Source organism: Sus scrofa, chromosome 2 (assembly GCF_000003025.6).
Source record: "Sus scrofa isolate TJ Tabasco breed Duroc chromosome 2, Sscrofa11.1, whole genome shotgun sequence".
Lineage (NCBI taxonomy): Eukaryota > Metazoa > Chordata > Mammalia > Artiodactyla > Suidae > Sus > Sus scrofa.
In genome coordinates, this window is record NC_010444.4 from 63,117,711 (window position 1) to 63,138,627 (window position 20,917).

General features: G+C 35.6%; 1 protein-coding gene across 1 annotated transcript; it reads left to right on the forward strand.

The window, feature by feature from the left end:
- Positions 6,449-10,999, forward strand: LOC110259628 (olfactory receptor-like protein OLF4). The gene is made up of 2 exons (XM_021085108.1): positions 6,449-7,353; positions 10,957-10,999. The coding sequence occupies exons 1-2, from the start codon at positions 6,449-6,451 to the stop codon at positions 10,997-10,999; spliced, it is 948 nt and encodes a 315-aa protein (XP_020940767.1).

Below are 20,917 nucleotides of genomic sequence, written 5' to 3' on the forward strand. Positions count from 1 at the left end.
GTGTGGCTGTACTATTCAAACTTTTATGATATTTCATATTCTTTTTCACTAAATTGGTATTATGTCAGTGTTTTAAAAATGTGTTGAGATTGTTACTTTCAAACCATAGTTTTAAGCAGTAGTAAATTTTATCCCAGGGGACACAATGAACAATGTCCAGGGACATATTTTGCTTCACACTGGAGAGGGGTGGGTGGAGACCACAGATGCCATAAGCATCCTTCAATATACAGCATGGAACACATAACAGAGAATGATCTGGCTCAGAAACCCAGTAGTGCTAAGACCGAGAAATCCTAGCGTAAAGAATACCATCATTTATATTTACAGCTGTCTTTGTATTGTTTTCCAATCTTGTAACACTTTATGTTTATACCAGAAAAACTAAAATACTACTTATGTACCAGTTTAAAAATTCCAACCTCCATCATTGTGACAGCTCTTTCAAGTCCCTACCCCCTCCCCCATGAGGCTGATGGACTGAAAGACATTTCTTGTTTTTATAAACTACTGCTTGCTTTCAGCAAATTTTACACATTTGATCACCATTTTCATTTGCCTCTTATTGCTCTATGTTATTTTTTTTCTAGAGTTTTCAGCATTTTAAAATATTTCTACAGATCATTGTTCCTCATTTGACTTTTGAAGCTTATAGGTAATACTTCTGTGGGTTTTTTTTATGATGCCTGAGGGAGGGGACCAATTTTATGTTTTTCCAGATAGATAGCCATTTGCCAGCTTTTATTTAAGAACACAAACTGTTCCAACTAAATGGAAATATAACCTGGCCATGCGGTAAACATGCATATACACTGGACCTAATTCTGTGTGGTCAGTTCTATCAGTCAATCATACTGTGTCCTTCCACACTACATTTTAAACATAGAAGGTTTTCCTTAGTCCTTATTTGTAATAACATCCTTTTATATGAACTGTGCTCTAATTTCACATCTGTTTTTCCTTATCACAGTCTTTTAGTCTTTTGTAGTTATATCTGTTTTTAAAATAGTAATCATCTTATTGCCTCTTGGAAGAGATGTTCTTTTGCATTCAAATAATTATAGTCTCTTTTTTCATAGGAATCCATTTACATTTATATATGAAAAAAGTATAACTTTAGGTACTGCTTCTTCATCTTTTCAAAAAATGTATTTTATATTGTTCATTTCTTTAATTAAATCCCATGTTGATGTGATTAAAATTGTATGTTTTCTTTCAGAATTCAGTCTTAGGGAGTTCCCGTCGTGGCGCAGTGGTTAACGAATCCGACTAGGAACCATGAGGTTGCGGGTTCGGTCCCTGCCCTTGCTCAGTGGGTTAACGATCTGGCGTTGCCGTGAGCTGTGGTGTAGGTTGCAGACGCGGCTCGGATCCCGTGTTGCTGTGGCTCTGGCGTAGGCCAGTGGCTACAGCTCCGATTCAACCCCTAGCCTGGGAACCTCCATGTGCCGCGGGAGCGGCCCAAGAAATAGCAACAACAACAACAACAAAAGACAAAAAAAAAAAAAAAAGAATTCAGTCTTAGATGTTTATTAAATGCCATTTAATACAATTATTTGAATCTGCTAGGCTTATTTTTAGTTTCCTTAACATTTTTATTTTAAGAATTCTCATTTTCTTAATTTTTTCTATATACATGCACACATTTTGAAATAAAATGATAAAGAAAGTGTGAGGTCTCTCTTTGGGGGATCTTAAATCCTAATGGAAAAGGTCTACTGCAGTAAAATCAATGCATGAATGTAACATACTGTCCTCAGAGATAAATCATATACAAAACATAAATTTTCACAGCTTGATGACTATTTTACCAGCGTGGTTTGGGAAGGCCTTTTCATGCTGAGCAAGAAACAGAAATCTAGCGGGTACCCATTGGTGTCAAAAAAGAAATAAAAAGCCAATGTTTAAGAACAACACAGAAAACAATACCCCCCAAAAATGAGAGAAGTACAAGCACATTCACTCTTGGGCCGTAATAAAACAAGTGTAGTGAAATAAATATAAATAGGTACAGGAGTAACAATTAGATCAAGGTCATGAGGTGGATCCCATGGTGAGGCAGGAAGAGTGATGAAAGTTCAGTCAGTGTTTGGTCCCTCGAGTCTAAGGCACTTCAGTACCCAAACTGCTTCTATTCTCTCTGCAACCTGGCTCTTCTGAAGGGCCCCTCATCCATGTTGCTTTCACTCACTAGCAGGACTGGCCTTTTATTTTTTTTTGTCTTTTTGCCTTTTCTAGGGCTGCTCCCATGGCATATGGAGATTCCCAGGCTAGGGGTCTAATTGGAGCTGTAGCCACAGGCCTACACCACAGCCACAGCAACTTGGGATCTGAGCCACATCTGCAGCCTATACCACAGCTCATGGCAATGCTGGATCCTTAACTCACTGAGCAAGGCCAAGGATTGAACCTGCAACCTCATGATTCCTAGTCAGATTCGTTAACCCCTGAGCCACGATGGGAACTCCAGGACTGGCCTTTTTAAACTGGACTTGTCTTTACAGCAGTGGGTTCTAGATGTTTTTGACTGTATTTTTATTCTGTGATCCAGTGTGTTTGCACACAGAAACCTAAAAATACAAACATGTGATGTATGCACACTCACACACAACTAAAAAAAGCTAACCATGAAATAACTTTGGATGCACATTTACTATGTGTGATGCTCTCTGAGATTTTCTTTTGTGCCATATTGATTCCATTTGTTTAATTGTTCAAACCATAGTCTGAAACCCTAATGGGTCCCAATCTCAAAATATAAAAACATTCCTCTGATGTATCTTACATACCCATGTTAGTACAGTTTATTCTCTGTACCTGCAAGTCTACATCTAGAGATTCACCCACCTGCAGATCAAAAATATTGAAAAAATTCCAGAAAAAATCTTTGAATCTTCCATGCACCAGCAATTACTTACATAGCTTTTCCATTTTGTTTGGTATTATAAGAAATCTAGAAACAATTTGAAGTGTATTGGAGCATGTATTAGGTTATATGCAAATACCACATCAATTTATATAAGGAACTTGAGCATCCACAGATTTTGGTATCTGCAGGGAGGCCAGGAACCAGTCTCTTATGGGATCAATGTGATGGTAAATTGGTCAAATACCAATGTGAAAACAGTATAGAGGATCCTAAACAACTTAGAAATATTGCATGATCTAGCTATTCTCCTTCTGAGAAAATATCCAAAGAATGAAAAACACCAACTTGAAATGTATATGTACTTCCTTGCTCATAGCACCAGTATTCACAATAACCAAGATATGGAAACAACCTAAATGTCTGTGGATGAATGAATTGATAAAGAAGTTGTGATGTTTATATACAATGAAATACTACTTAGCCATTTAAAAAAACTGGGAAATCCTACATTTGTGACAACATGATTGAACTTTGAAGGCATTACTGGAAATGAAAGAATTCAGACAAAGATAAGAACAATATGATCTTACTTAAATGTGGAATCTAAAACAAAATGCAACAACCAAACTCATAAAAAAAAGAAAATAACAAACTGCCATTATCTGAGGCAGAAAGTCAAAGCCAGGAGAAATGAAAGAAGGTTGTCAAAAGATACAAATTTCAAATTATAAACAAGTGCTAGGGATTTAATGTACAATATAATAAATATAGCTACCACTGCAGTATGATATATAGGAAAATGTTAAGAGAGTAAATTCTAAGAATTCTTATAAATAGGAATTTTTTAATTTTTCATTTTCTTTTTATTGTATCTGTATGAAAAGATAAATGTTAGCTGAAACTACTATGGTAATCATTTAACATTATAGGTGAATTAAACATTTATTGATAAGGGATCAATCTCTGAAACATACAAACATCTCATGCAGATTTATATAAAAAAGCCTAATCAAAAAAGGGCAGAAGATCTAAACTGACATTTCTTCAAAGAAGACAGATGGCCAAAAGCACATGAAAAAAATGCTCAGCATCACTAGTCATTAGAGAAATGCAAATCAAATCTACAATGAGGTATCACTGCACACAGTAGAATGATCATCATCAAAAATCTCCAAATGATAAATGCTAGAGAGGGTGAGGATAAAGGGAACCCTCTTACATTTGTTGATGGTAATGCAAATTGTTGCAACCTCTATGGAGAACAGTAGGAAGGTTCCTTAAAAGACTAAATACAGAACTACCATATGATCCAGCAATCCCATTCTTAGACATATATACAGAGGAAACCATAATTCAAAAAATACATGCACCCCAATGTTCATGGAAACACTTTTTACAATAGGCAAGGCATGGAAGCAACATAAATGTTCATCCACAGAGGAATGTATAAAGATGTGGTATATATATACATTGGAATATCACTCAGCCATAAAAAGAACAAAATCTTGCCATTCCCAGCAACGTGGATAAACCTAGAAGTTAGCATACTAACTGAAGTAAGTCAGACAGAGAAAGACAAATACCACTTATATGTGGAATCTAATAAAAATGGTATAAAAACTGATTTATAAAACCTAAAAAATCTCACAGATTTTGAGATCGAACTTAATATTACCAAAAGGGAAACTGTGGGAGAAGGAATAAATTGGGAACATGAGATTAATACGTACAGAGTACTATATATAAAATTTATAACTAGCAAGAACCTACTCTATAGCACAGCAAGTCTACCCAATGTTATCTGGTAATCTATATGGGAAAAATATAATGGATATATATATATATATATATATATATACATATATATATATGTATAACTGATTCAATTTGCTGTAAACCTGAAGTTAATACAACATTATAAATCAACTATACCCCAATAACATTTCTAAAAAATAAAATAGAGAAATACGATGTTGTCAAAAAAAATCATTCAAGTTCACAAAAGAAAATCAGCCTAAAATAAATGAGAATAACTACACCTTCAAATGATATTTTTTGGAGTTTGTAGCATTGGTACTTCTAGGGTTATTAAATCTGACATATCCTCCAAAAAACCATATTCATGCCATATGCCTTCAAACTGCACAGTGGTGTAGGTCAATTTTTTCAATAAAACAGGAAGAAAACAGATTTTACCGTAATTATTTTAAGTTGAGGGAATAGGTTTTGCCTTGTTCCTGATCTTAGAGGAAAAGCTTTCATCTTTCATCATTGAATATGTTGTCTGTAGGCTTGTAATATATGTTTTTTACTATGTTGAGGTATGTTCCCCTATATACCCTCTTTGTTGAGCATTTTTATCATAAAAGTATGCAGAATTTTGGGAATGATCATATGATTTTTATCCTTCATTTTGTTAATGTGGGTTATCATATTGATTGACTTGCAGATGTTGACCCATTCTTGCATCCATAGAATGAGTAACACTTGGTTTTGATGTATGATCCTTTTTATACATATTGTTGAATTTGGTTTGCTAATATTTTGTTGAGGATTTTTGCATCTCTGTTCTCCAACGATATCGGTCTGTAATTTTCTTTTCTCATGGAGTGTTTTCCTGGTTTTGGTGTCAGGGTAAGTCTGGCTTTATAAAGTGAATTTGGAAGCATTTTTTCTCTTCTATTTTCTTGAATATTTTGCAAAGGCTGTCATGAATTCTTCTTTCAATGTTTGTTAGAATTCACCAGTTAAACCATCTGGTCCTGGATGTTTGTTGGGGGGTTCTGGATTATTGATTCAATCTCTTTCCTTGTAATTTGTTCAGATTTTCTATTTCACCATGATTCATTATTTGTAGGGAGTAGGTTTCTAAAAATGTATCTGTTTCTTCTAGTTGGTCCACTTTGTTGGCATGTAGTTGTTCATAGTAGTATTTTTTAATTATTTTTATTTCTATTATATCAGTTGTAACAACTCCCCTTTTATTTTTTTATTTTATCTGTGTGAGTCCTAGCCATTCTCTCTGCTGGGCACACACATCCACACATAACTTTTCATCTCCTTCCTGCTCTTACTTGAGGTCACTATTCAAATATCACCATGTTTGCCGGTCTTGCCTAAATACCCATAAAAATAGAATGTCATATTCAATCTATCCTTTACATCAGTTATCCATTTTAACATGCAACTTATCCCCATCTGAAGTATTATATAATTTTATCATTTTCTTATATATTTTTCAATCAGGAATTGTAGGAAATTTTGCTCTGTGGTGTCCCATACAGACTAGAAAGTGCCTAAAATGTGGTCAGACTACAATTTACATTCCTGAAATACATGGATAATTTCCCATTAAAACTGTAAAAGACATGGCCCTCTTGGGAAAAAGCTGATTGGGACAGAAATTCCAGAAGTGGCACAGAGGATCCACTAAAGAAAACCAGGTCCATACAACAAACATAAAAATTAATTTATTGACTGTGAAGTTTATATTGTAGCATTTTGAACTTGTGCATAATGCAAGTTTGTGTGATTATTAATCATGATATTTATTTCTTTCCCAGAAGTTATCTATACCACATGGAATCAGGAAATAATACACGAATTTCAGAATTTCTTCTCCTGGGCTTTTCAGAGGAACCAGAACTGCAATCCCTCATATTTTGGATTTTCCTCTCCATGTATTTGATCACTGTGTTTGGAAATTTGCTCATCATCTTGGCCATTAGCTCAGATGCCAACCTCCACACAGCCATGTACTTCTTCATCTGCAACCTGTTCTTTGTAGACATATGTTTCACCTCCACCACTGTCCCAAAGATGCTGTGGAACATCCAGACCCAGAGCAAAGTTATAACCTATGAAGGTTGCATCACACAGATTTATTTTTTCACACTGTCTGCAGTTTTGGATGTCTTTCTCCTGACTGTGATGGCCTATGACAGATTTGTGGCCATCTGCCAGCCCTTGTACTACACAGTCATTATGAACTCCCAATTCTGTGTAATCCTGGTTCTAATATCCTGGATCATATGTCTCCTGAATTCTTTGATACAAAGCTTAATGGTGTTGAGATTGTCCTTCTGTACAAACTTGGAAATCCCCCACTTTTTTTGTGAACTCAATCAAATGATCCAACTTGCCTGTTCTGACACACTTATCAGTAACATAGTGATGTATTTTGCAGCTGTCCTGATGGGTGGTGGTCCTTTTGCTGGTGTCCTTTACTCATACTCTAAGATAGTTTTTTGCATATGTAGAATCTCATCAGTGCAAGGGAAGTTTAAAGCATTTTCCACTTGTGCATCTCACCTCTCAGTTGTCTCCTTATTTTATTGTACAATGCTTGGAGTGTACCTCAGCTCTGCTGCTTCTCAAAGCTCACAGTCAAGTGCAACAGCTTCAGTGATGTACACTGTGGTCACACCCATGCTGAACCCCTTTATCTACAGCCTAAGGAATAAAGACATAAAAAGAGCTCTGAAAGCATTCTTTGAGAGGTAAACTTCAAAATAGTCCATTTTCTGAGAACTGAGGATATACCCATGATTTGCAGAGATCAAAGCATCAGAGTCAGAAATTATGATTATTTAATCAGACTTGAAGTAATATTTTTCTATTTATTTCCTAAAATCTTTGTTTTGACCTCAACTTCTCTATTCAATTTAAGTAACTGACTTTTTAAACTTTCTACTCTTATATCCAACAATTTTACTTGTAATTATTTTCATATTTTCCCAAATTTATTTCCAGTCATGGATCAGAAATATCTGGAAATTGCCATTTACCTAGTGAAACAACATTTTTAGAGTATTTTTCTCAAATTACATCTATTACACTAAAATTTTGGTTTTAATAAAAGGTTGTCATGTGCTGTACTACTCTGATGGAATAAAGCACAACTGATGACCAAGAGAGTTTATATAACTTAATAATAAAGTAAAATCTGTGACCACAGTTTTCACTTTTATATCTAATATCTTTTATCTTTTCTTAATTTTGTTATAGTTGATTTACAATTACATTCATTCTATATCACTGTCTTAACTGCTCTCACTCCTAATGTAGATTTTAACATACTGGTATGTTAAAGCTTGTCACTAGGCTTATTCTCCTCATTAGGATTCTGGGTTTGGAGGTTCCTGTTGTGGCTCAATGGTAAGAGAAACTGACTACTATCCATGAGGATGCAGGTTTGATACTTGGGCTCGCTCAGTGGGTTAAGGAATCAGCATTACCATGAGCTGCAGCATAAGTTACAGATGTGCCCCAGATCCTTTGTAGCAGTGGCTGTGATGTAGGCCAGCAGCTGCAGCTGTGATTTGATCCCTAGCCTGTAAACATCCATATGCTGAATGTGCAGCCCTTAAAAGAAAAAAAAAAGATTTTGCGTTTGTTTTTTTTGTTTGTTTTGAGCTCAGTGTCCACAACACTTTAATCACTGACAAAATTATCAAATATGTTTCTTTAAGAGCAATATTTTTGCAAGACAAAGTTTAATAAATATATTGACCTAATATGACCTTAGAGTCATATATGACATTCAATATTAAATATTTAAACCATACATTGAATTACTACTTGTAATATTTCTTCTTCATGACATCTATCTTTTGGATTAAGGAAGATTGTTGTCCATATATAAGGGGCTTTGTATATATGAGTGAAAGACTGCTTGGCACTTTTTATAGTTTTATTCAACCATCTTCTTTTTTATGCTTCAAAATTTTCAGAAAACTGCCTGTAATATGAATCCCTGTGTTTCTCTAAAGGAAATGTGTTCCCTTTCCTACACTGGAATAACTACTAAAGGGGTGGTTAAAAAATATTATTGGTATCGCCCATTACACTTCTCCTTTATACTAAGGAATCTTTTCATGTTTATAGTCAAAAAGTGACTCAAGGGAGCTTGAATTCCTGTTCATTCATACGAATCAACAGCACCAGTTTTCATATATAAATATGCATGTCATTTCAACCTCTCTAGGTTACCTAGAAATAAACCCTAATTAGACACTTTTTAAATAAAGCTGTCTGAAATATCACAGTAACCAAGAATGCTATCTTCAAATATAAAAAAATGCTAAGTATAATCAACAGATTATTATTATTATTATTACTTCTATTCACTGTGATCAACATATCAGTTAGTTATTGCTACATGCTATCCTAAAAGCAAATGATTTAACATAATTCCTTTATTACCAAATGATAATGGATGATGTGACATTGTTCAGAGCTCTGCTATTCTGCTCATGAGTCTATAGTCAGCTATGAGTATCTATACTAATTCTGAAGCTCATTAATAAAGTTGTGTGAGGTCAGGTTTGCTTCTCTCTAAAATCAACATCCAAACAGTTTACTCCATTTTTATATTTGGGTTCATTTTTTTTCTTTTACAGAAATGAAAGAATATCAAATGTGAATTCATTTAATTTACTTCTACTGGTCCTATATCCATATGCACCACTTCTTTCTTCCCAGGTAGAAGAGATACCTCCTATCACTGTTCAATGAAATCATCTGTTCGTGCTCTAGATCCTACTCTGATGCATGCAATGTTAGATTTTTTCTTTCTGATTTATAGGACTACAATTGCAGTATAGCACACTATAACTACACATAATTAAAATGTACAATTAGATAAATAAAAGGAGTCATACAAAAAGTACAGAGCACAACTTTAATAAATAAAAAAGAAATAAAAAAATTAATTGGGGAAGGATAAATATGGTGGAGGAGTAAGATGTGGTGTTCACCTTCTCCCACAAACACATCAAAAAAACACATCAACCTGAAGAACGATTCACACAGAACATCCACTGGACGCTGGCAGAAGAACTTAAACCTCCAAAAAGGGCAAGAAACCCTTGACATAACTGGGTAGAATGAAAGAAAAAAAAAGAAAAGAGAGAAAAGGAATCAGGACTATACTAGAATTCATGAGATGGAGCTGGGAAAGAGAAAGGGAATCCACAACCTGGGAAGCCACCTGACTCCCAAGAAGATCAACCAAGATGAAGAGACCTCAAAATCCCTGATAAAAGCACATCAGCTGAACTGAGGAGGGCAAAGCAGAGGGAGAGCTGCACAGATCATCTGCAACAATGCCCCACACACCACAGTGTGAGATGCTGGGGCAGGGACTGGGCCCTGAGACTCAGGCTCTGGAGGTCAGGTCCAGGGAGAGAACTAAGTTTGGCTGTGTGGAGACAGACTGAGGGGCTAAGGAGCAGTGTGCCACAGGCTGAGGACTATGGGATGGGGAGCAGAATGCCACAGCAGAGGGAACCTAGGAGAGGGCTGGCCTAAAAGAGAAGCAAGGTGCCCTTGTTGAGGAGGGCAAGAGGAGGAGGGGTGTACCACCATAGGAATCTTCCTGTGTACACACAGGCTCTTAGAGGGTGTGGTGCTTCCAGCACAGACTGTGGGTGGTGAGAGGCCACTTGCTCAAGCTATGGGAGACAGGGCACTTCTTGTGCAGGCTACAGGTGGCCAGGTACCTCTTGTGTGGGCTAAGGGCAGCAGGGGGCTAAGCATTACATGGTACCTCTTGTATGATTTATGGGCAGCAGGGACAGACCACAGAAGTCATCACAGTAACCAGAGGGAGGCATGGCCTGCCACCAGTGGAGTCTTGTGAACAGGCTACACCTGTCTCAGTCACCTCAGTGGTTGGCAAAAAAAAGGTCACTGCAACCAAGCATCATCCATTATTGCTCTCACTACCCCGGAAACATACCTGGCCTGTTTTTGCCACTGCCAAATGCTCTGGACATTGCCCACACACTTCATCACTGTAACTTCCCAGGACCCTACAACTAGGAGCAACATGTGCAGCACCTCCTGTATGGACTAAGCAGGATGGAGTGATTCTTGCATGGTCTAAAGGTGGTGGGGGTAAACCACCACAGTTATCTCTGACTTCAGAGGTGGGTGTGGCCCAGCACCACTAGATGTCTGTGAACAGGCACCACTTGCAGCCCCAATAAGCTCAGAGGGCACCACGGAGGAAGGCATTGCCACCAAAAATCATATGTTGTTGCTCTCACTTCTGTTTGAACACACACACCTTGCCACTGCCATTTCCAAATGCTTTGTGCACTTCCTAAATCTGACTCAGGCTCCTAACCTCTCACCAGGGTTCTGAAACTAAGAGTAGCATATGACACCTTCCTGCTCTCAAGAGCCCAGAAAACAGGTACTTATTATTATCCCTACCTATTGCTTCCTTCTCCCTGGAAACACACTCAGCACCATGGGGATAACAGCCTGTTTACATTGAAGAATGAGACAAAATATCCAAACTCCCAAACTAAAAATTAATAGTAACACCCCACAAAATATGAAGGGATGAACTTGCAAAGAAATAGCCCTTCAGGACTATAGTTTGGCTTGCCTAAACTCACAGAAAAAGAAAAATATAAGCAAGATGAAGAAGCTTAGGAACCATTCCCAGTTAAAAGAACAGGAGAATTCACCTGAAGCAGCAAACAATGAAACAGAACTCTTCAGTTCAAAAGGGGGATAAGAAAAATAAGGAATTAAGGCTGAACATCAAGGAATTAAGAGCAGATATAAACAGTAATACCGATTACTTTAGAAAGAAACTAGAAAATATAAGGATTACCAGGAAAAATTAGAAAATTAATTTGGAGATACACAAACTAAGCTAAAGGCACGAAAGAGCAGAATGAATAATGCGGAAGAATGAATTAGTGATTTGGAAGATAGAATAATGGAAATCACACAATTAGGACAGCAGACAAAAAAATGAAAAAAAACACAAAAGCAATATAAGAGATCTATGGGATAATATAAAGCAGGCCAAACTATGAATAATAGGAATTCTGGAAGGAGAAGAAAAAGAAAATGGGATTGAAAATATATTTGAATACATTATGCTGAAAAGTTTCTGTATGGAAAGGAAACAGATATCAAGATACAGGAAGCACAGAGTACCCCAAACAATATGAACCCAAACAGGCCCACACCAAGATATATTATATAAAAAATGTAAAATGTTAAAGATAAAGAGAGGGTTCTAAAGACAGCAAGAGAAACACAACCATTAATCATAACGGAATATCCAAAAGTCTATCAGCTCTTTTCTCTACAGAAACAATACAGGCCAGAAGAGAGTGGCAAGATATATTCAAAATTCTAATAGGGAAAAATTTGCAGCCTAGAATACCCACCCATCAAGGATATCCTTTGAAATAGAAGGAGAAATAAGGAATTTCTCCAATAAACAAAAGCTAAAAGATTATAGTAATACTAAACCCATTCTAAAAGAAATACTGGAAAGGATGCTCTAAATAAAAAAGAAATAAGAAGAAATAGGATGGAGGAAATCACATTCAGAAAGCAATCACTTAAATAAGCCAGTATACAGATCTAAAATTGAAAAAAAAACTATTGTAAAAGAGATGATAAACACAAGAAACAGCAAATGAAAAAATATGAAGATGTTAAAAAAAAGATTTCAAAATCTTAAAATGTGGGAGGAAAGTAAGAAAATCTAGACTATCTTTTTTTAATAAGTTGTTTAAGCCTATATGACTATCAGACTAAATCAAAGAAGGGGTTAACATACTTAAAAAATAGGGAAACCACAAATACAAAACAAACAGTATATTCATAAAAAACAAAAAAGTACATAAGTATAAATAAAGTGTAAATCATCCAAACAAAAAAAAGAAAGGAACAAAGGACAACTATAGAATTAACTGAAAATCAAGCTTTAAAATTACAGTAAATGCATATTTTTCATTAATTACCTTAAAAGTCAATGGAATGAATGTTCCAATCAAAAGATATAGAGTAGCAGATTGGATAAAAAAGCAAAAGGCTACAATATGCTTTCTACAAGATACTCACCTTAGGGAAAAGGACACATATAGATTGAAAGTGAGGGGATGGGAGAAGATATTTCATGTCAATGGACAAGGCAGGAGGAGTTGCAAAACTCATATCAGATAAAATAGACTTTAAAATGAAGGCCATAAAGGAAGACAAGGAAGGACACTATTTAATGGTGAAAGGATCCATTCAAGAAGAAGATATCACAATTGTCAACATATACTCCCCTTATATAGGTGTACCCAGATATATACAACAAATACTAACAGACATAAAAGGAGAAATTGATGGGAATACAATCATAGTAGGAGATTTTAACACTCCACTCATGTGAAGGGACAGATCTCTAGACAGGAAATCAATAAGGCAAGAGAGATCTTAAATGACACAGAAGAAAAGTTAGACTTAATTGATATTTTCAGAACATTACTGAAATACATTATTTTCAAGTGCACATGGGACATTCTCAAGGATTGACAACATACTGGCCCAAAACAAACCGAAACAAATTTAAGTGTACAGAAATTATTTACAGTGTCTTCTCTGACAACAAAGGCATGAAACTAGAAATAAACCACAGGAAAATTAGTGAGAATATACTAACTCCATGGAGACTAAACAACATGTTATTAAAAAACTAAAGATCAGGAGTTCCCATCATGGCACAGAGGAAACGAACCCAACTAGGAACCATGAGGTTGTTGGTTAAATACCTGGCTTGCTCAGTAGGTTAAGGATACAGTGTTGCCATGAGCTGTGGTGTCACAGACGTGGTTTGGATCTGGAGATGTTGCAGCTGTGGCATAGGCTGGCAGCTACAGCTCCAAATGGACCCCAAGCCTGGGAACCTCCATATGCCATGGATGTGGCCCTAAAATGAAAAAAACAAACAAACAAAAAAACAACAAAAAAACCACTAAAGATCCAATGAGGAAATAAAAAATAAATTAAAAAATACCTCAAGTCCCACCAGAGTTGCAAAAAAAAAAAAAAAAAAAAAAAAAACTCAAGACAAATGATAATGAAGATACAACCATTCAAAATCTACAGGATGCCACAAAAGCAGTGCTCAGAGGGAAGTTCATAGCAATAAGTGCCTTCCTCAAAAAAGAAGAAAAATCTCAAACCCAGAACTTAATCCACCACCTAAATGAATGCAATAAAGAACAATCAAAACCTAATGTCAGTAGAAGGGGAGAAATCATAAAGATCATAGAAGAGCTCAATAAAGCAGAGATCAAAAATAATAGAAAGAATCAATAAAACCAAGAGCTGGTTCTTTGAAAAGGTAAACAAAATTGACAAACCTCTGGCCAGACTCACCAAGAAGAGGAGAGAAGAAAACCCAAATAAACCAAATAAATAATGAAATAGCAGAAATCCAGAAAACTGTAAGAGAATACTATGAACAGTTATATGCCAAGAAATTTTACAACCTAGAAGAAATGGACGGCTTTCTAGAACTTATATCCCACCAAAACTGAATCAAGAATGAATAGATAAACTGAACAGACAAATCACTAGAAATGAAATTTAATGTGTAATAAAAAGAGTCCCTGCAAACAAAACTCCAGGACCATATGGATTCACAGGAGAATTCTACCAAAAATACAAAGAGGAACTTACAAATATTCTTAAACTTTTCCAAAATGTTTAAGAAGGAAGAGTTCCAAAGTCATTCTATGAAGCCATCACCCTAATACCAAAGCCAGACAAAGATCCTACCAAAAAAGAAAATTACAAGCCAATATCTTTGATTAATATAGATGTGAAAGTTCTCAACAAAATTTTAGCCAACAGAATCCAACAACATATTAAAATATCATATACCATGACCAATTAGATTAATCCCAGTTTCACAAGGATGGTTCAACATATGCAAATCAATCAATGTCATACACCACATTAACAAAGAAAAGTCAAAAAACACATGATCATCTCAATTGATGCAGAAAAATCACGTGACAAAGTCCAACATGCATCCATAAAAACTCCTACCAAAATGGGTATGAAAGGAGTATACTTTAATGTAATCAAAGACATTTATGACAAACCCACAGAAATATAATATTCAGTGGAGAAAAGCTGAAAGCCTTCCCACTAAAATCTGGAATAAGAGGAGGATGCCCACTCTCACTGCTTTTATTCAACATAGTATTGGAAGTCCTAGCCACAGTAATCAGGCCAAAAAAAAAGTATACCAATTGGAAAAGAAGAAGTAAAATTTTTCACTGTATGCAGATGACACGATACTATATATAGAAAACCCTAAGAACCCACACAAAAACTACCTGAACTGATCGACAAGTTCAGCAAAGCAGAAGGAAGATTAATATTTAGAAATTGGTGGAATTTCTGTATGTTAACAATGAAATATTAGAAAAGGAATACAGAAATGCAATTTCTTTTAAAATCACACCCCCAAAAATTAAATACCTAAGAATATACCTGACAAGGCAATGAAAGTCTTATATGCTGAAAGCTATAAAACACTAACCAAGGAAATTAAAGAAGATATAAAGAAATGGAAAGATATTCCATGCTCGTGGGTTGGAAAAATTAATATTGTAAAAATGGCCATACTACCCAAAGCAATCTACAGATTCAATGCAATCCCTATCAAATTACCCATGACATTTTTCACAGAACTAGAACAGACAATCCAAAAAATTTTATGGAACCACAAAAGACCCAGAATTCCAAAGAAATCCTGAGGAACAAAAACCAAGCAGGAGGCATAACTCTCCCAGACTTCAAGCAACATTACAAAGCAATAGTAATCAAGACAGTGTGGTACTGGTGCCAAAACAGACATACAGAGCAGTGGAAAAGAATAGGGAACCAGAAATGAACCCAGACACCTCTGTCAATTTATCTTCAACAAAAGAGGCAAGAATATAAAATGGGAAAAATATACTAACAACTTATACAACTCAACATCAAAAAAAAGCCTAATTGAAAAATGGGCAAAAAACCTAAATAGACTTTTCTCCAAAGAAGATACACCGATGACCAACAAGCACATGAAAAAATGCTCAACATCACTGATTATTAGAGAAATGCAGATCAAAACTACTATGAGGTACCATCTCACACCAGTCAGAATGGCCATCCTTAATAAGTCTACAAATAACAAATGCAGGAGAGGGTGTGGATAAAAGGGAACTTCCTACACTCTTTGTGGGAATGTAAATTAGTGCTATGGATAAATGTATGGAGTTACCTCAGAAAACTAAATATAGGACTATCATATGACACGGCAATCCCACTCTTGGGTATATATCTGGGCAAAACTTTCCTTGAGAAATACACATGCACCTGTATGTTCATTGCAGCGCTATTTACTATAGCAAAGACATCAAAACAACCTAAATGTCCATCAACATATGAATGGATTAAGAAGATGTGGTATATAGACACAGTGGAATAATACTCAGCCTCAATAAAGAACAAAAGAATGCCATTTACAGCAACACGAATGGAAATAAAGACTCTCATACTAAGTAAAGTCAGAAAGAGAAAGACAAATACCATATGATATCACTTATATCTGAAATACAATACATGGCACAAATGAAGCATTCCACAGGAAAAACACTAATGGACTTGGAGAACAGACTTGTGTTTGCCAAGGCAGAAGGGAAGGAGTGGGATGGTCTGGGAATCTGAGTTTAATAGATGCAAACTCTTGCCTTTGGAATGGATAAGCAATGATATCCTGCTGTATAGAACTGGGAACTATATCTAGTCACTTATGATGGAGCTTGATGGAGGGTAAAGTGAGAAAAAGAATGTATATATGTATGTGTGACTGGGTCATTTTTCTGTACGGTAGAAAATTGACAGAACATGGTAAACCAGCTATAATTGAAACAATAAAAATCATTTGAAAAATAAAAATAAATAAAAAAGTTTTACATATTCTTTATCAATACATTGCTATTATAACAATCATACAGACATAGTTTGAGATTTTTATTTTAAAACTCGGATTCTCCACCAGATACAATATTGTTCCACCAGGAGACATTGAGCAATGTCCAGGACTTTATTGGCTGTCATTTGGGGTTCAGACCCCACCAGAAATAATGACCTGGCCCAAAATGTCAATAATGCCAAGACTGAGAAACTGCAATTTTAAATATCTGTATTTTAACATTTATAGCTATCTTCAGGTTTCTTCCCCAAAGTGTAACACTTCATATTTCTACTAGCAAAATTAGAGAATCCTCTTTCACTATCTGTTTAAAAATTCCATCCCCAATCAATATGAGAGATCTTTACATTGTCTCACAAACTGTTGAATTTGAAAGATTTCTTGTTGTTTTCTTAAACTATTGCTCAACTTGAACATATATTCCTATATTTGATCACCATGTTAATTCTTATTTGCTTATTACCACTATGTGTCCATAAATTGCATGCCTTTCACAGTGAGTAGCATTTCAAATGATTTTTACAGATTCATGTTTAATGACTTGGATATTTTCCATAAAAAATGTTTTAAATTCCATATAGTCAAATATATCTTTTTACATCTAATTTTCTTGCCTTATTTATAACGGTTTTGCCCTCCTGTAGCTTTTTATTGTTGTTATTTACATGTTCATCTACTATGTACTTTTTTCATTTACATTGAAGTATTTACTCCTTTTGAATTCCTTTCAGATGTGTGAAGTGGGGAACAACTTCATTTCCTCCTAGATGGAAAGCCACTTATGACCACTTTTATGAAACAATCAACATTTAACAACTAAATTGAAATACAACTTTGTCCTATGTTAAATGTCCAGATGGACTGCAACCTAACTTATGATTCACTTAAAAAATAATAACAAAACATCAACTACGTGCTAGAATTTTAGGTACACTTCATGTTATGCTGCTTTTATGTCAGAATATTTGCTTAATTAATTATTGATCCATGTGTTGTCATTCAATTACCACTCATGCATCATATCTCAGTTTTCCTTGCTCCATTCATTTAATACAGTTCTATAACACTGCTCTAATTTGTTTCTCTGACAATCATTTTATTTCACAACTTTTCATTTTCTTGTATTTGATTCTGTATAAGTGCACATATATTCACATAAAAGTTTGAAAAACTAGAGTGAACAATGCAAGTGATGGCCTTGCTCCTCTGATACTTGTTTTATAATGTTGAATTCATAGAACAATTAATGTGTATATGATACATACCTCAGACATGAATCCTGTGAAGAAGGTTATTTAAAGTTGGAGGATGAGTTGCCATGGTTTGTGAAAAATTTTATAGTGTGGTTAAGGGGGCCTTTGCACAAAGGCCAGAATCAAGACTAGATTGTGCCCAGTGAATTTTTAAAAAAAAAAGATATTAAAATGCAAAGCTCAGGGAAAAAAAAGAAAAGAAAAAGAATATAAGCCACATAAGAAAAGTAATAAAAGAGGCTTGCCTCATCCACTTCAAGATCATATAAAATCCAATTGGTCAAAGAAATAAGAAATATGGAATAGATATGGGGAAAAAAAACAGTCTTCTACTGCCTCATATATCACATACAACCTATATTACATTGTGATTACTTTACATATTTCTTTTAGTGAAATGTTGGTTTATTCCCTTAACACATTTTTCTCTTGGAACTTTGAATTTATAAGTGTCTGATATCATAAAGATATCACTGCTTTTGTCTACTGGCCAAATTTATGTTTGCTTCTTTTATTATTTCTGCTCACTATCAAGGAGTTGTAACAGGATTTAGAATATCACCAAAACAGAGGATTTTTTTCCTTTAACACCATCTCTCAGGGACCACTTGAATTCTTAGATCTTTTTTCCCACTCATGGAGAGTGGGAAAATTCTCCAATTCTCTCTCTTGCTCACTCCATCTGTCTCTCTGTCTCTCTCTCCTAAATGAGCAGATTATTTATGTTCCTTTAAATACAGGACAGAAAATGAGCATGCTAATCTGGATCCTCAATTTTATCTGTCCATGAGAAACAGTAATTGGAACTTCAAGTATCATTTCTACATTATTTAAGGGAATGATGATTGATTTGGCCAATTTGAGTTACACCCAATCATAGATTAAACATTGGAGATGGATATGAAAAAGCGTGGTAAGAACATAGGTCATTAAGCAATTGTTGGTGTGTGTCTATGTGGGAGGGGTGTGTGTGTGTGTGTGTACGTGTGTGTTGCGGAATGAAATAAGTCCTTAGAGAATGGGTACAGAGCAGATCTCATATAGTCCAAGGTGACTCTTTTAATATGAGATTAGGACTCAAACAACAAATCGTATTAAAGAAGGGATCTATTTCAAGTTACAGAATGCCTTTGCAACAAGATTTGTAAAGTACAAGAGGTATGGATGAGTGATTCTTTTTGTCTTGAAATTAAAATAGTGAGGCCACTTGTTTATTCAAAAATGCCTGATACCATCACTGATCACTCTTTCTTATTCCTCTTTGTATACTCCTTTCCACTTTTGGACTCTAGATAAAAGTCTTATAATACTGAAGGCATTTAAAGTGGCCCATCCCTCTGTCAGGGACATGCTGTCCCAGGTATGCTTGGGGCTCCTGTGTTCTCTTCCTTGAGGCCTCTGTTCAAATATCATATTGATTACTTGTCTTGCCGAAATACCAATTAAAAATTAACATTACTAGCACTCTTTCCTTTATACCCACTTTGCTTTATTCATTACCCCTGCCACCATCTGACATAGTATATTTTATTTTATTAGGTTAAATTTTTTCTCCATCATTGAATTGTAGTGGTGCTGGGAGCCACAAAGTAGCTAAGAAGAACAGTCCTGCATGAGGCCTAACTATAAGCAAAGCTATAGCAGAGGATGAAGAGACTGAAACTGCAAAGCAGCTTCGAAGAATTCCCCAGCTGATCCTGTTTAGTAAAAATTCCTGAAAAATGATTTCCTCTTCTATTCTTGAGCTTTTCTGCTGTCTGATGTTAATGTGTGTTGTAAGTCATTCTTGGCTCATAAAATGGGAACCTTCTCAAATTCCTGAGCCTCCACCCAAGTATGGGCCATTACCTACATTTAAACCTAAGCCCTTGCCAAATAGGTTGAAAACAGTTGAACGATGTGTAAAAACTTTCCTAAGAATGGGAAGTTTCCCTGCAGTGGAATAATAGTAGATGGTAAATATTATGCAGAACTGCTATGTAAGGCTGGGGATTTTGTTGGACTTTGGTCCGTTCCCATGGAGACAGATTAGGGGGTGGTTTCGGTGTTGCCCATGGCCCAACAATTGTGGCTACTATAAGGCGAGATATGTTTCCACTAAAAACACTACCTGTTGGGACCCAGCAGGTGGAAATTATTATTTTAATATTGGCAGGATTATTTAATACATAGACTTGATAATTAATAAAGGTTTATATAACTATGGACAAAGTTTATATAAGACAGTTTATGTTCCCACAACCTGCTAATGGTCTGAGGTCAACGTGACCTCAAAATCAAGCCACGTGTGAATACCACACTCCCCATTCACAGCTGCTCATGCCTGCTATAGGAGCACAATAGGTAGCTTGAGGCAAGAATATCTATCACCTTATGCCAAATCATGCTGAAGCAAAAATTAGATACCTATTATTCTTCTTGCTAATCATTTATTTTCTAAGAATAAAGTACAGTTTGCACGTATTTTCTATGTAATCATTTAAAATCTAAAACTAAAAGAACAGTTTAGAATAATAAATTAGCACATATTGTTGTTTTGTATAATCTTGCACAAAAGTAAAATGTATAAAAGCTGATGCTCTCCCTTCAATAAATGGGTCATCTGCAGCATTTGCTGAGGGAGTTGGCTCCAATTCCTTCCATGCCATTTGTAGCCCTTCCTCCTGTTCGTTGTCTCCTGGCTGCTGGGGCTGGACCTTGGCATAGTGGCTTTGGGTTTTCAGGACCCTATACTCATTCATTGCCTAGATATCACCTGGAACACATCCAACACTTTATATATCCTCTAATGTATGGAAGATATTCTTAGTAATGCAGTAGAATGCATGATCTTCTGGGGAAAATGCTGAGAATGGGGTAAAAATTCCTAATCAAAGATGAAATAGAGAATCCTTTTTTTTGTTGTTGTTGCTTTTTAGTGTCATGTCAGTGGCATATGGAAGTTCCCAGGCTAGGGGTTAAATCAGGGCTACAGCTGCTGCCCTACACCACAGCCAC

Bases quoted from the DNA above. Each gene is read 5' to 3' on its own strand.
- LOC110259628 (XM_021085108.1), top strand. From the start codon at position 6,449: ATGGAATCAGGAAATAATACACGAATTTCAGAATTTCTTCTCCTGGGC. The intron at 7,354-10,956 runs AGCATTCTTTGA...CCACTGCCATTT, and splicing joins GACATAAAAAGAGCTCTGAA to CCAAATGCTTTGTGCACTTC.